Source organism: Quercus lobata, chromosome 8, assembly GCF_001633185.2.
Source record: "Quercus lobata isolate SW786 chromosome 8, ValleyOak3.0 Primary Assembly, whole genome shotgun sequence".
Taxonomy (NCBI): Eukaryota; Viridiplantae; Streptophyta; class Magnoliopsida; order Fagales; family Fagaceae; genus Quercus; species Quercus lobata.
In genome coordinates, this window is record NC_044911.1 from 56,279,795 (window position 1) to 56,292,699 (window position 12,905).

The 12,905-nt window shown below is 37.9% G+C and overlaps 2 protein-coding genes across 2 annotated transcripts; both read right to left on the reverse strand.

Moving 5' to 3' along the window:
- Nucleotides 1–2,049: 2,049 nt before the first annotated feature.
- Nucleotides 2,050–2,739, reverse strand: LOC115957106. The gene has a single exon (XM_031075335.1). It carries the CDS (start codon nt 2,737–2,739, stop codon nt 2,050–2,052), a length of 690 nt encoding a protein of 229 aa, XP_030931195.1.
- A 7,194-nt stretch (nt 2,740–9,933) lies between these two features.
- On the reverse strand, nt 9,934–12,742 carry LOC115958007 (serine/threonine-protein kinase-like protein CCR2). Its single transcript, XM_031076370.1, has one exon. The coding sequence runs from the start codon at nt 12,385–12,387 to the stop codon at nt 10,066–10,068; it is 2,322 nt and encodes a 773-aa protein (XP_030932230.1). The 5' UTR covers nt 12,388–12,742; the 3' UTR covers nt 9,934–10,065.
- Between the last annotated feature and the right edge of the window lie 163 nt (nt 12,743–12,905).

Genomic DNA, 12,905 nt, shown 5'->3' on the forward strand with positions numbered 1-12,905 from the left:
CAAACTTCCTCGACTATGGCTTTGTCCCGCTTCTGAGCGAATACTCATTTCTTCTGCCGGATTGGGGAAAATAAGGGCGATACATTCAACCTGTGAACTATAATTAAGGGGTTGATTCCTGGCATGTCCTCGTGACTCCAGGTAAACACGTCTTGATTGTCTCTTAGGAGTGCCATGAACTTTTGGCGTACCGGCTAACTTGCCAGTGTACCGACTCTAGTCATCCGTTCTGGCCTTGAGTCATCAAGAATCACTTCTTCTAATTCTTCAACCGGCTTCATTACTGCCCGTTGTTCTCCTATGCACATTGTTTGCTGATGATCGTCCATCTCTAACATGGCAATATAACATTCTCGAGTTGCCACCTGATTTCCGCGCAGTTCTCCTACTCCATAATCTGTAGGAGGCAAAACTTAGGTACAGTACCTTAAATACAGTACATTAGGTTCCCTACTTAAAATTTTGACACCTGTCCAATTTAACAAACAAACTAAACGGCGTTAAAACTAAAATATCTTCTTTATTACTTTTTTTTTTCCTTCTTCATTCTTTTTCCTGTACCGCACACGGTTTCTCTTCCAAACCCAAAACCTTTCTCTTCCAAACCAAAAACCCATATTTCGTTCTTCCTTCTTTTTCCAGTACCTGCAAATGGCTTCTCTTCCAAACCCAAAACCTTTCTATTCCAAACCACTCATGACCTTTCTCTTCCAAACCCAAAACCCAAAAAAAAAAAGAAAAAAAAAAAAAAAAGAATATCTCATACCTCTCTCTCTCGGTGTATGTATGTGTATCTGTTTCCTTTCTTCTTTTCTAATCCATGATTCTTTCTTTTCTGATCTATGATTCTTTCTTTCTCTCTCTCTCTCTTGGTGTATGTGTGTATGTATGTGTATCTATTTCCTTCTTTTCTGATCTATGATTCTTTCTTTTCTGATCTATGATTCTTTCTTCTTTTCTGATCTATGATTCTGTCCTCTTTTCTAATCTATGATTATGTCTTCTGATCTATGATTCTTTCTGTCTTCTGTATGTATTTATGTGTATCTGTTTCAGCTTTGTTGATGTTAAGTGTGGAAGTTTCGGGTATAGCTGAAAAGGGTCCCTTTTTTGGTTTGAAACCCAATAGATCTAGCTTTTATTTTTTGATCTTTCTTGTTTGGTTACCGAGAAAATGAGGGAGAAGGGTCTTTTCTAGTTTGAAACCCACTAGAAAATGAGCCAATTGGAGATTTGCGCAGTACAGGAAAAAAACGGAAGAAGGAAAAAGAAAAAAAAAATTTAGTTTTAACGCCGTTTAATTTGTTTGTTAAATTGGACAGGTGTCAAAATTTTAAGTAGGGAACCTAATGTACTGTACCTAAGGTACTGTACCTAAGTTTTGCCTATCTGTAGGAAATTTGATCATTAAATGGTAGGTTGAAGTTACAGCCTTCCATGAGTTGAGGGTGGGTCGTCCAAGAATGGCATTGTAAGCGGACGAGCAGTCGACCACTAGGAATGTTATGTCCTTAGTGATTTACTGGGGTAATCACCTACCGTTACTGACAGCGTGACGGCACCAATGAGTAACACTCTCGTCCCTCTTAAACCAACGAGAGGGGCATTTACCGAGACCAACTGTTCTCTATCAATCCTCATTTGCTGAAAAGCCAAGTAATATAGGATGTCTGCCGAACTGCCGTTATCGACTAAAACCCAGTGCATGTTGTAGTCTCCTACTCGCAGGCTAACAACAAGCGCGTCGTCATGTGAGTGGTGCATCCTTCGAGCATCTTCTTCTAAGAATCAGATGATGGGGTTATCGATCCGTGCCATCTTGGGTACGGTGCCCGTAAGCTAGACGTTCTGGACCATTCTCAGGTAGGCCTTTCGAGCTTTTTTGGTTGACCCAGAAGTTGTCGTGCCCCCTACGATCATCCTTATGTCTCCAATGGGCGGCCTTGGGCGCTCATTCTCCCGTCGCAGGGCCTGCTCTTGGGGTGGATCCGCTTTTTCCTTGCTAACGAACCTTTGTAGCTTCCCCTATCTTATAAGAGCCTCTATCTGCTATTTCAGATCGTAACAGTCAGCTGTGTCGTGCCAATGGTCTTGATGGAAGCGGCGGTACTTGTCCCTTGGCCTCTTACTAGGATCTCCTTTCAGCTTGCCGGGGAACGTTAGGGCTCCTTTGTCTTTAATCTGCATTAAGACTTGATCTATTGGGGCAGTTAATGGGGTGAAACTTGTGAACTTCTCAGTGGGGGGTTTGAAGCGTCTATCATCCTGTCGTTCTCCGGTTCTAGCCATTTTTCGCCCCCTATCCTGCCGTGTGTCCTCCTGTCTTTCCCTTTTTTTGGGCTTTTTCTCACGAGCCAGCAATGCGTCTTCCGCGTTCATATATTTGGTGGCCCTGTAAAGCACATTCGACATGGTCTTGGGATCGTTCTTGTATAGAGAAAATAGAAACTTACCCATCTGTAACCCATTAGTGATTGCTGCTACGAGTATCTTGTCATCTGCTTCGTCAGTTGAGAGGGCCTTCTTATTGAAACGGGTTATGCAGGACCTCAACGTCTCGTCTTCCAGCTGCTTAATGTTCATCAGACATGTAGTAGACTTCTTGTATTTGTGCCCTCCAATGAAGTGCGAAGCGAATTGGGCGCTCAACTCCTTGAAGGAGCTAATGGAGTTGGCCGTCAGCTTGCTGGACCATATCCTTACGAGGTCTTTCAGCGTGATAGGGAAGGCCCTACACATGATCTCATCTGGTATCCCCTAGATATGCATCAGAGTCTTGAAAGACTCCAAGTGATCCAAAGGGTCCTTGTTTCTGTCATAGTTCTCCACCTGTGGCATTTGAAACTTTGGCGATAGTGGGAAGGAATTGACGGATGTGGTGAAGGGTGAATCGGTTCGGTGGACTAAGTCGTCGAGATCACTAGAGACTCTTCCCTTGAGCACACTCATCATGCACTCCATCCGTTCTTTCATCATCTGCATCTCCTCGACAATGTGGGGCGGGGCCGTATCGGCGATGAATGGCCGGCTCACATCTTCTCTATTCGGGGTCTTGCTTCCCTCTGGTCCCTCTTGGTTCCTGTGATCAGCACTAGCACCTTCTTGATCTTCCTCTTGGTTTCCTATTGCCGTGTTCTTCTATCGCAACTGTTCCTCTAGGCTTTGGTTTTGTTTAGTGAGGCGCTCTACTGCCGCTGTAAGAGTTAGGACCTATCTCTCCAGGGCAGTAGGTCGTGGCTCGTCTTCTTGAACGTTGTTGGTGGTTGCCATCGAGCGTGTAAGTACTATGCAGCTCTTTGTCCGAGTAGCGTTTGTATGGCTTACAAGTCGCAGTCTTTCCCATAAATGGCGCCAACTGATAATGCCGTAAATATCACCAGTGAGCCACACGATTTTTGCACGCCCATAATGATACTTACACAGCGAAGAGAGAAGACCTAACAGAGAGTACCGATGTGGTGCCGGTCGAATACCCTCCGAAGTTCAAGTTAGAACTATTCTCACAACTCTAGAGTGTTAAAGAAGGGTAAATTATGCGTACCTTGATTTGTGAGGGTATTGGGGCTTTTATAGTAGTAGAAAGTCGACATCTCTTCCTTGGTGTAGAAGTCTTTTCCTTATAGGAATCCTCTTGAATAGTCCCAAACGTGATGGACAAGACATTTCCTTATAGTGAAAATCTTCATTAATGCGCACATCTTTCGGAATCCTCTTCGTGTTTGGATTCCATTTACCTTGGGATTCTATAGTGGTTAAGTGTGTGTCACAAGTATTTTCCATCTAGGGTTTTTGGCTGCCACGTGGATGCTTGATCCGTTCCTGTTGCATCTGTTTATGCAGGATCTGTCCATAACAGACCTTTACACAAATTGGGCTCACCCTCTATCGACCCTCGGATGTGAATCCGTCAGGCCCATTTAATGGAGATCCGTCAACCTAGATTTTTACCCTCTTCAGTCACAAATATAATGTTTGAGGGATAAATTGTTGAAATGAATGGTCTGTTTGGATTGAGAGAGGGAGAGTAGAGTAGAGTAGTGTAAATCTGGCTCAAAATTAGCTTATTTTTAGCCAACTTTACACTACTTCTCTCCACTCTCCCTCCTTTCACCTCTATCCAAACGGCCAAAGAGTTGATAAATGAAATTGACACTTAACTTCTTCTTCTTATTTTTAAGATCATAGAGATTAAAGACAGCATAGGATTATAATTCTCAAACCCAGATATACCATTTTCTTGATAAGCAAATACATACACGAGGGACAGCTGGAGAGGAAAATGTGATTCTAAACAAATTAACAGCCCTCAAATGAAATGATACACTGATCATCAAGCTCCTCCTGTGGATCCCAACCAAGAACACGTGCCAGCCACTCATCATCATCGAAGTTCCCACCATCACAGCCGTTCATCATCATCCCATGATCAAATTCAAACCCAATTTTAATCTCCTGTGAACCAAGCTTCTTCTTCCCTGTCCCAGTGGGTCTCACGAACTCAATGCCAGCCATCACCGTGGACATCGAGTCCGACACCGATGCCCCACAGCTCTCACTCTTGGCGCCGTCACTGACGGCAACAACCGGCATCAACGGCAACTGAGACGGAAACTTGGCCGGGACCGAGGTGGTGGAAATATTAGAAGAGGTGGCCGTTGAGGTGGTGCACGTGATTTCTTTGTACAACTCTTGCATGACCTCCTCTATCAGCTCCTCTTTGACAGTGAACTCCGTTAACTCGCCGTCGCCGTCAAGCTCCTTCAACAGGTCTGTCAACTTAACGGCGAGGTCAGACTTTGGACTTTTCTCCATGGTAGTAGTAGTACTGTACTTTGTGAGTGTGGAGTGTGAGTGAGAAGTGAGAAGTGTGTGTGGAGCGTATGTAAAGGTGTTGAAGCATTGAAGAGAGAGTGCCACGTCTGCATGGAGGTTTGCCACGTAGGAAGGCAAGCTACTTGTTAACACTTACGTACGTGTCAATTGTATGCTGTGCTTGCCTAGTAACTGAAGAACCAAAGCTGACGATATGTATATGTTCATACTAGTATGACGTTAAATTGTACAGCCAAAACTATGTTCTGCTGGACAAGCAGTATCACATGAATCATGAATGCATGCATTCATATATTGTTTCCTTTTTCGAAAGAGGAAATTTGTTGGGTTTTTTTCCCAGAGGATTCAGATGGGTTGGGTCAATTTTTGCTCCCTTTTTATATATTTATCCTTATTCAAAAAAAAAAATGAAAAAGGAAATTTGTATACACAATTTTTGCATCATAATTCTAATGTAGTTACAATGAATTTATGTAAAAATAATAAACAACTACATACAATCTAACATGTCAAAGTTATGACAAAAATTGTAAAACTAAAAAAATATTTTTTAAAAAAATGAATTGTTTCAATTGAATATATATATATATATATATATATATATATATGCAACTCCTCTCTTTCGTACGTATGAATTTCATAAAACTGTGGGAGTGTGGGGTCCATGGTCCATACATTATAAGTGGAAATATATATTATGAGAGAGAGAGAGAGAGAGAGAGAGATTATTAGTTTCTACCCAAAAAAAAAAGAGAGAGAGAGAGAGATTATTAGTTTTATTGGAAGTTCAGGAAAGGAAAGGCAAGGCGTTTTAGCTAATATGAATTTTGCGTCTATAACTTGCTCTTAGGGTCTGTTTGGATAAACTGAAAATTGAAAACTGAAACTGAAAACTGAAAAATATTGTAACAAAATAATTTTTAAATGTGTGAATAGTACTGTGAGACTCATTTTTAATGAAAAAGTTGCTGAAAAGTAAAATTTGTGGGTCTGTGAACAGTGCACGGTGTGCACTGATTGACTGAAAATTATTGACAAGTCAAACTTTGCGGCTACTGTTCATTGAACAGTAGCCATAACATTAAATTTGTGGCTATTGTTCATTTCAACGTGGAGGTTTTCAGTGTTTTCTTGCTGCCACTGTAACTGGGTCCCACGCCCTTCAAAAACGCAAACACAAAAGTTTTCAGTAAACACCCAATCCAAACATAACCTTAGTTTAGACTTTTAATTTTTCAAAAAAAAAAAAAAAAGTTTATACTTTTGGATCATCGATCTTTGGGGCTTCTTGTTAAGATAATATGAGTTGGATTAAATTTCTTAAAAGTTCTTAACGAGTTAGGATAAACCTAATTTAAAATTTTTATCTTGATATTTTGAAAAGAGTGATTAGTTTTTGTTAGTTCGTCAATAATTTAATTACTATTAGTTTTATTACAAAAGGTTTATAATATGATTGGTGTCTTATCAATAATATAATCAATCTGCAAATATAAGTATTTGTGAAGTGTGAAAGACAAGGGATAGCGTTCAAGTTTTTAAGAGGGAGTTTCACATATTAATACCAAGGAAGTCAATACCGTACGGAAGCCGTTTCGATTTAGTTAGGGAAATAAAATATTTTAGTACCAGTTGATATCGGTGTACCGTTTCAGAATTACCACTAATTTGATATATTTATATATAAAATTTAATAAATATAAATATTTATACGTTCAATAGTAAAAAATATTATACTTCCTTAAAAATATTTAAAATTATAAATCTATGTCTCGTTTAATATGATAACCTCTAATTGAAATGTTAGTTAATTAAAATAAGAATATTGCTAAGGATATTATTTTTGGCATAACTTTACGTCACAAAACAAATTGTAATTGGAAAGTTGTATTAAAAGGCGTGTTCCTAGCATTACCTTTAAAATAATACTATACAATCTACTTAGATGATTATGATGTAACTCAGCAACAAAAGAAAAAGAAGATGATGGTGATATAGATTTGATAGTCATTGGCAGATCACATGTATATAAAAAAAAAAAAAAAAAGAAGTAGCTCTTTGAAAGCTGTAACTTTAAAATATTAGTACTTTGTTCATGGGGGTGAGTGTCAGGGCACACCACCACACAAAACAAAGGTACCTTGCTTTTTATAAAAACAAAAGAAAGTCTCAGAATGCATTTAAAAGAAGCACAAGAGTCGGAGAGAAATGACAAAAAGAAGATGAAGAAGAAGAGGAAGAGCAAACAAGGACGACGGCAAAATGGGACCAGTGCCAGAAAATCAGTGGCGATGACAATATGTGGGTTATTTTTATTTTCTTTTCCATTTATATATTTTTTTATTTGTTTCAATTTTAGTTACCTGCCAATTTTCATTTTCTGTTTGAAATCAAGTATATAACCTGGTACGGCCGAAACGAGTCCAGTACAACCGGTATTTGAACCGGCATGAAACACCAGTGTTCCTGTACCAGTGTACGTGCTGGAACGGTAAATACCGGCCATTCCAACCATTATAGTACAAAATCGACTTCCTTAATATATATACACTTATGTTAAGTTAGAATATAATTTTTATTTTGTATCAAATATATATATAAAGTGTACTATTTAATATTAATTGTTCTATGAAAACTTTATAAATTGACATGAAAATAAATATGATTGGTTCAACTTTAACAAAATAATAGATAATTTATTTATTATTTGTTTGTTTTGTCTTGTGTTTAAGAAATTGACATACCAATTAATTAAAGATTATGTAATAGTTGTAGCATCATTCATATGCCAAAATAGAGATAATGAATGATTGCATAAATGTTGATGAGTCGGTAAATTATAATCCACACATTTCAAAATGAATTTATAAAACTCTTTCTTATAGTTATCCGATTCCTACCAACTTTAAAGAATTATATTCGATTCCATAGGATGCAGACGGAATTTCCTCTACATGGACCTTCTTTTAAAGTGTAGAAAGTAGAAACAAATTTGAAATTTGGTAGTAGAAAGAGACAAGTTGCCTAGAGAAACTAAAATTTCTCAAGACAAGGTTACCCTTCATGTGTGAATGTGAGACTCAGAAAAATGAGGTGCATGGTATGATGCAGATGAACTTGGTCTATTAGTATTTTTTTTTTTAATGCAAGATAGAATTTCTATTCTAACCTAATCTAAGTGTATATGTGTGTAAAGCCCCCTTCTGGACACCGACCCTTATCCCCCCACACCCCACAAGCATTTATACTTGTGGAGTGACCACTGCACCAAAAGTGTGCGGTGGCAATTATTAGTATTTTCTAGTAGCGAGAAGGGCAACTTTCTTTGTGGACGCTAGAATTACACGAGTTTTCTAGATCAAATTCTGTACCATTAATTGTTTGATAATTAAATGACCAAATATGGACAATTGGATTGGGCCATGGTGTTATATCTAATGTTCTTAGAAATTAGAACCGTTTTGTTCATAGAAATGGCTAAAAAAATAAAATTCATACTGTTTGGTTCTATTCGATCCACTTCGGTCTCATTCGGTCTATTCTGTTCATTTTGGTTTTATTCGGTCCATTCGGTCTTATTTGATATATTTCGGTCCAATTTCGTCTACTTCAGTCCTATTCGGTCCATTCTTCCACTTTGGTCCTATTAGGTCCATTTGGTCTACTTTGGTCATATTCGGTACACCACTTTCATCCTATTCGGTCCAATTTAGCCTATTCTATCCACTTTGGTTCACTTCTGTCCAATTCTATCCAACTAGGTGAAATTGGTTCATTTGCTCCAATTCGGTCCATTTGATCCAATGGAATTTGGGTTGAGAGCACCTATTCTAAATCTAAATTTATTAAAAAATATACATAGATCTCAAACTCGTAATATCTAAAATCTTAAATATAGCATTTCTTGTTATTACATTCTTGTTGAGACACATTGACATAGTATTTCAATCTACTTAGGTCCCACTAAATTTAAGTGAAAGTTTTTCTAAACATGAAGACTATAAATATACAAATGTAATCTTGAGGGCAATTACTCATTTGTTTTAACGTCATTAATTTTAAATAAATTGCAAGAGGTTGATTACACCTTCAAGTAAAATAAGTAAAATATATATATATATATATATATTTAACTATTCGGTGCGTTGGAACTTTCCAGATATGTATAATTTTTATTTAACTATTCGGTGTGTATGAAATGTAAAATAGTAATATACAATACTTCATAACTCAATTTTTTCCCTTTTATTTGTTAAAATAATTGTTAAAATACCTATATGTTCATTTTAAAGATAATGAATGTTTAATTATTGTAATTTGTTGACACATATATTTATAGATTGTATTTTTATTTAAATGAAAATTATATTTATTTTTAGACTTTCTTAAATATGTAAGTATATTATTAGGTATAGATGGCCAAAATGATAAGGTTATTTGAAAACTATCAAATTATTTAAGATAATTTCAAAAAAAAAAATTATTTTTTCAAAAAATGATAAGGTCATCAAGTGGCTCCGCCACTGAAGTCAACTAGTTAATATATTTGATATTATATAAAAATTAGAGAAACAAATCAATAAAAAAAGTGGTGTTGTAGTCAATAATGTGGCTCAACAAGAACGTAGCAATATTAAATACTACACTTTGACTTTTAAATACTATATAGATTTAGGAAGTTAGGGAATAATATGGTTCAAAAGCTATAAGCATTTCATCCATGGCATCACTTCACATGTCATCTATGTAACAAAGAATGCATTCTAAACTCCATCCGTGTAAGATGTTCTAATCATACACACTATGGAAAATTATGTAAACTCAAATATGTTCTAATCACAAATTGCGGAAAATTCAGCCATTTGTAGTTACAGTGTAGACTATTGATGAAATCGCCAAGTCATTATGCTTCCAGTGATTAGTTCTTACTATTGTTGCAAGAGTTCTTAAAATTATCAAATGAACCACCTTTTACATAAGAGATCATTATGTAGACAAGCATTGCATAAGAGGGGCTTAGCTGCCCAATGGTTCACAGAAGGGAAAAAAGATTACCTCAAAGTCCATGAACAAATGCAAAAACTTAAGAAATATTTCTGATCTCCTTCTCTTATGGAGAAAAAGAATCCAAAACAATGGAATGTACAACATACTAAAACTCGTGTAGATTACAATTGAAAGGCTCTTAAATTAGCTTAAGCAAATTCTTAGATTTCCATCAATCAAGTGTAATTATAAGGTCAATCCACTCTTTAGTATTTGATCCAACAAACTTACCAGTTTAGGCATGGTAGGACGCTCAGTGGGATTTTCTCTCAAAGCAAGCTCAGCTACATCAGCTAGTTTGAGCAATGGTTCCACATCTCTTAGTAGAGCCACACTTCTATCAATAATGGAAGCTGCCTTGCCAAGTCTTATTAGTGGCAATGCCCACTGAACAATGCATGGAGGTGAGCAATCCCTGTCATATGCTTTCCTTCCACTTAAAATCTCTAGTAGAACAATCCCAAAATTATAAACATCACTCTCCATATCTCCATTTAAATCTCTATCACTAGCACTTAGTATCCCAAAATCTGCAATTCTTGCCCCCCATCCAGGGTCTAGCAGAATGTTTGAAGTTTTAACGTCGTGATGAACAATTGGGGGTGTGACTTCTTTATGTAGGTACTCAAGTCCTCTTGCAGCCTGTAATGAGATCCTCAACCTTAGGTTCCAATCTAAAGGTGAGAGCTCCCCATGAAGATGGTCATGGAGTGTGCCATGGGGCATGAACTCATAAACCAACAACCTCTCTCCCATTTCTGCACAATAACCTATCAAGTTCACAATATTACTATGCCTAATGTTGCTAAGAATCTCTAGTTCTGCTTCAAAATCACGGCTATTGGTGTGAATTATAGTGGCAGCATTAGCCCTCTTAACTGCTACTTGACTACCATCTGACAAAACAGCTTTGTAGACAAAGCCAAAGCTTCCTCGGCCAAGTTCATTAAATTCCTTGAACCCATGTGTGGCATCCTTTAGTTCTGAAAGCCGGAATACTTGGGCTAATCCAACACACGTGCTTATCGAATGAGACAATTGTAGACTGAGGTCAGGATCAGCTTCCACAACTGGCTTGCCTACACAAAATGTGCACTTGAATTTACCCCTTTCCTCATCCTTAGTTTTGATCATCCGGGGAATAAGACACCACCCAAATAAGACTAGTAAAGTACCTGACACCAAACATCCAATGATGATGACTAATTTGTTCATCTCTTGCCGCTCTTGCTCTTGAACTCCTGATGGCGGAGGAAGCCCACAAATATCCCAACAAGTTCTATTTTGGCATAGGGAACACGCAGTGCAAATTCTATCAGCAGTGTCACTACACACACTAGAAGAAAAATAACCTTGAGAACAATTTGTCCCACAAGGCAGGCAAATTTTCAAGTCCTTCCTTACACATAAACTGATCAAATCTGGCTCGTTGAGGGCACTTGCATTGAATGAAAACTTACCAGCACCACACAAGCCTAGTGAACACACACCCGGACTACACAATTGCAAAGGCGGGCTATATGCCAGTGGCAATTGCCCTTGAACACTCCAGCAATCAAGAACCAAGTCAACCTCTCTAACACCACAAATAGTATAGTCTGATGAAGCAATTGACATAAACCCCGAATTCTTTGGAACCGAACATGAATTCAATCTTCCCCAACATTCAACCCCATGATCATCCTTATGAACCCCACAATAATGTTGAGCACCAGCAGATAAGCCCACAAAACTAGTTCCAATTGGTGGGGTGCCAAAATCATTGGCCTCACCCCAGCATTCTACTTCCTTAGACACATTAGAAATCCCACAAACAGAACCTCTCCCTGATGCTAATACATCAAAATCCTTGGAAATTGAAGGTATTCCCAATTTAATCGAATTGGGTCCCCAACAAACAACACCACCACCTTCTCTAATCAAACCACAACTAAACCCCTCCCCAGAGACAATGTACCTCATTACAAGACCACTAATGTGAGGATCAAGAAACGAGGAGTTATAATTATAAACAAAACCATCATTAGCTAAACTATCGTTATGAAACTCCCAACAATCAACAGTACCAAAATCAATACTAGAATAGTAAGACCCTCTAATAGCACAGACATGGTTTTTGCCAGCTGCAATTTGTGAATAAGTTATGTATTGGAAGCTTTGAGGGAGAAGATTATTACTTGAACTCAACAAGTTCCAACAATAAGCCTTGGAAGTATTGGATGTAATCCCACATATAAAGCCCTCGCCCCCAGAGAGAGTAGCCATTGGTGGCAGAGAAGTGGAATATAACGATGTTGAACTTGATGAGGACTTGTTGCTTTTATCCCAGCATATGATTTCTTGATTGCCACCAGCATCAATGGCGCAGAAGAACCCGTTAATATCACCAAATGCAGCTGCAACTGGGCCTGGTGAGCCATACCCGGAAGCAGTGAATGGCATTGACGGAAGAAGGAGCAAGAGGAGGAGCCAAATTGGTGAACCAGAGAGACAAATATGGATTGGCATGGTCTGTTGGGAAGTGGGTTGTAGCTATTTAGTGTTTATGTTAACACAGATTGGAAGTAGGTGATGGTTTTTGTGGTATGGTCAATGGTGATGGAGTAGTTTGAGCTTTGTTGTGAATAATGTGGGTCCCGTGGGAGTGTTTAGGCATGTTTTTATTTTACAGTTTCATAAGTGTGAGAGGTCAGACAGTTTATGAAGTCAGTTTCTTGATTTAAAGAAGTTCATTACCATATTCATTTTCTGTAGGCAACTGTAATTTAAATCAACACTACAGGCTGGCTCGCTGACATGGATACTCTCCTTGTTCAATGGAGTTTCCCGTGCACACGGCTCTATTGTTGATTTGTTTCTGTTCCTGTTTCTTTATGTTTTGTTTTGCTTTCATATTCTTAAGGCACTCTTTTTTTCATAGATTTTTTTTTTTTTTTTTTAATTTATTTGACACTTCTCCAATATATTTTAAACCTTAGATCCAATCATCTAAGTTTTGAGGTCAAGCAATATGTAAGTCTATAATA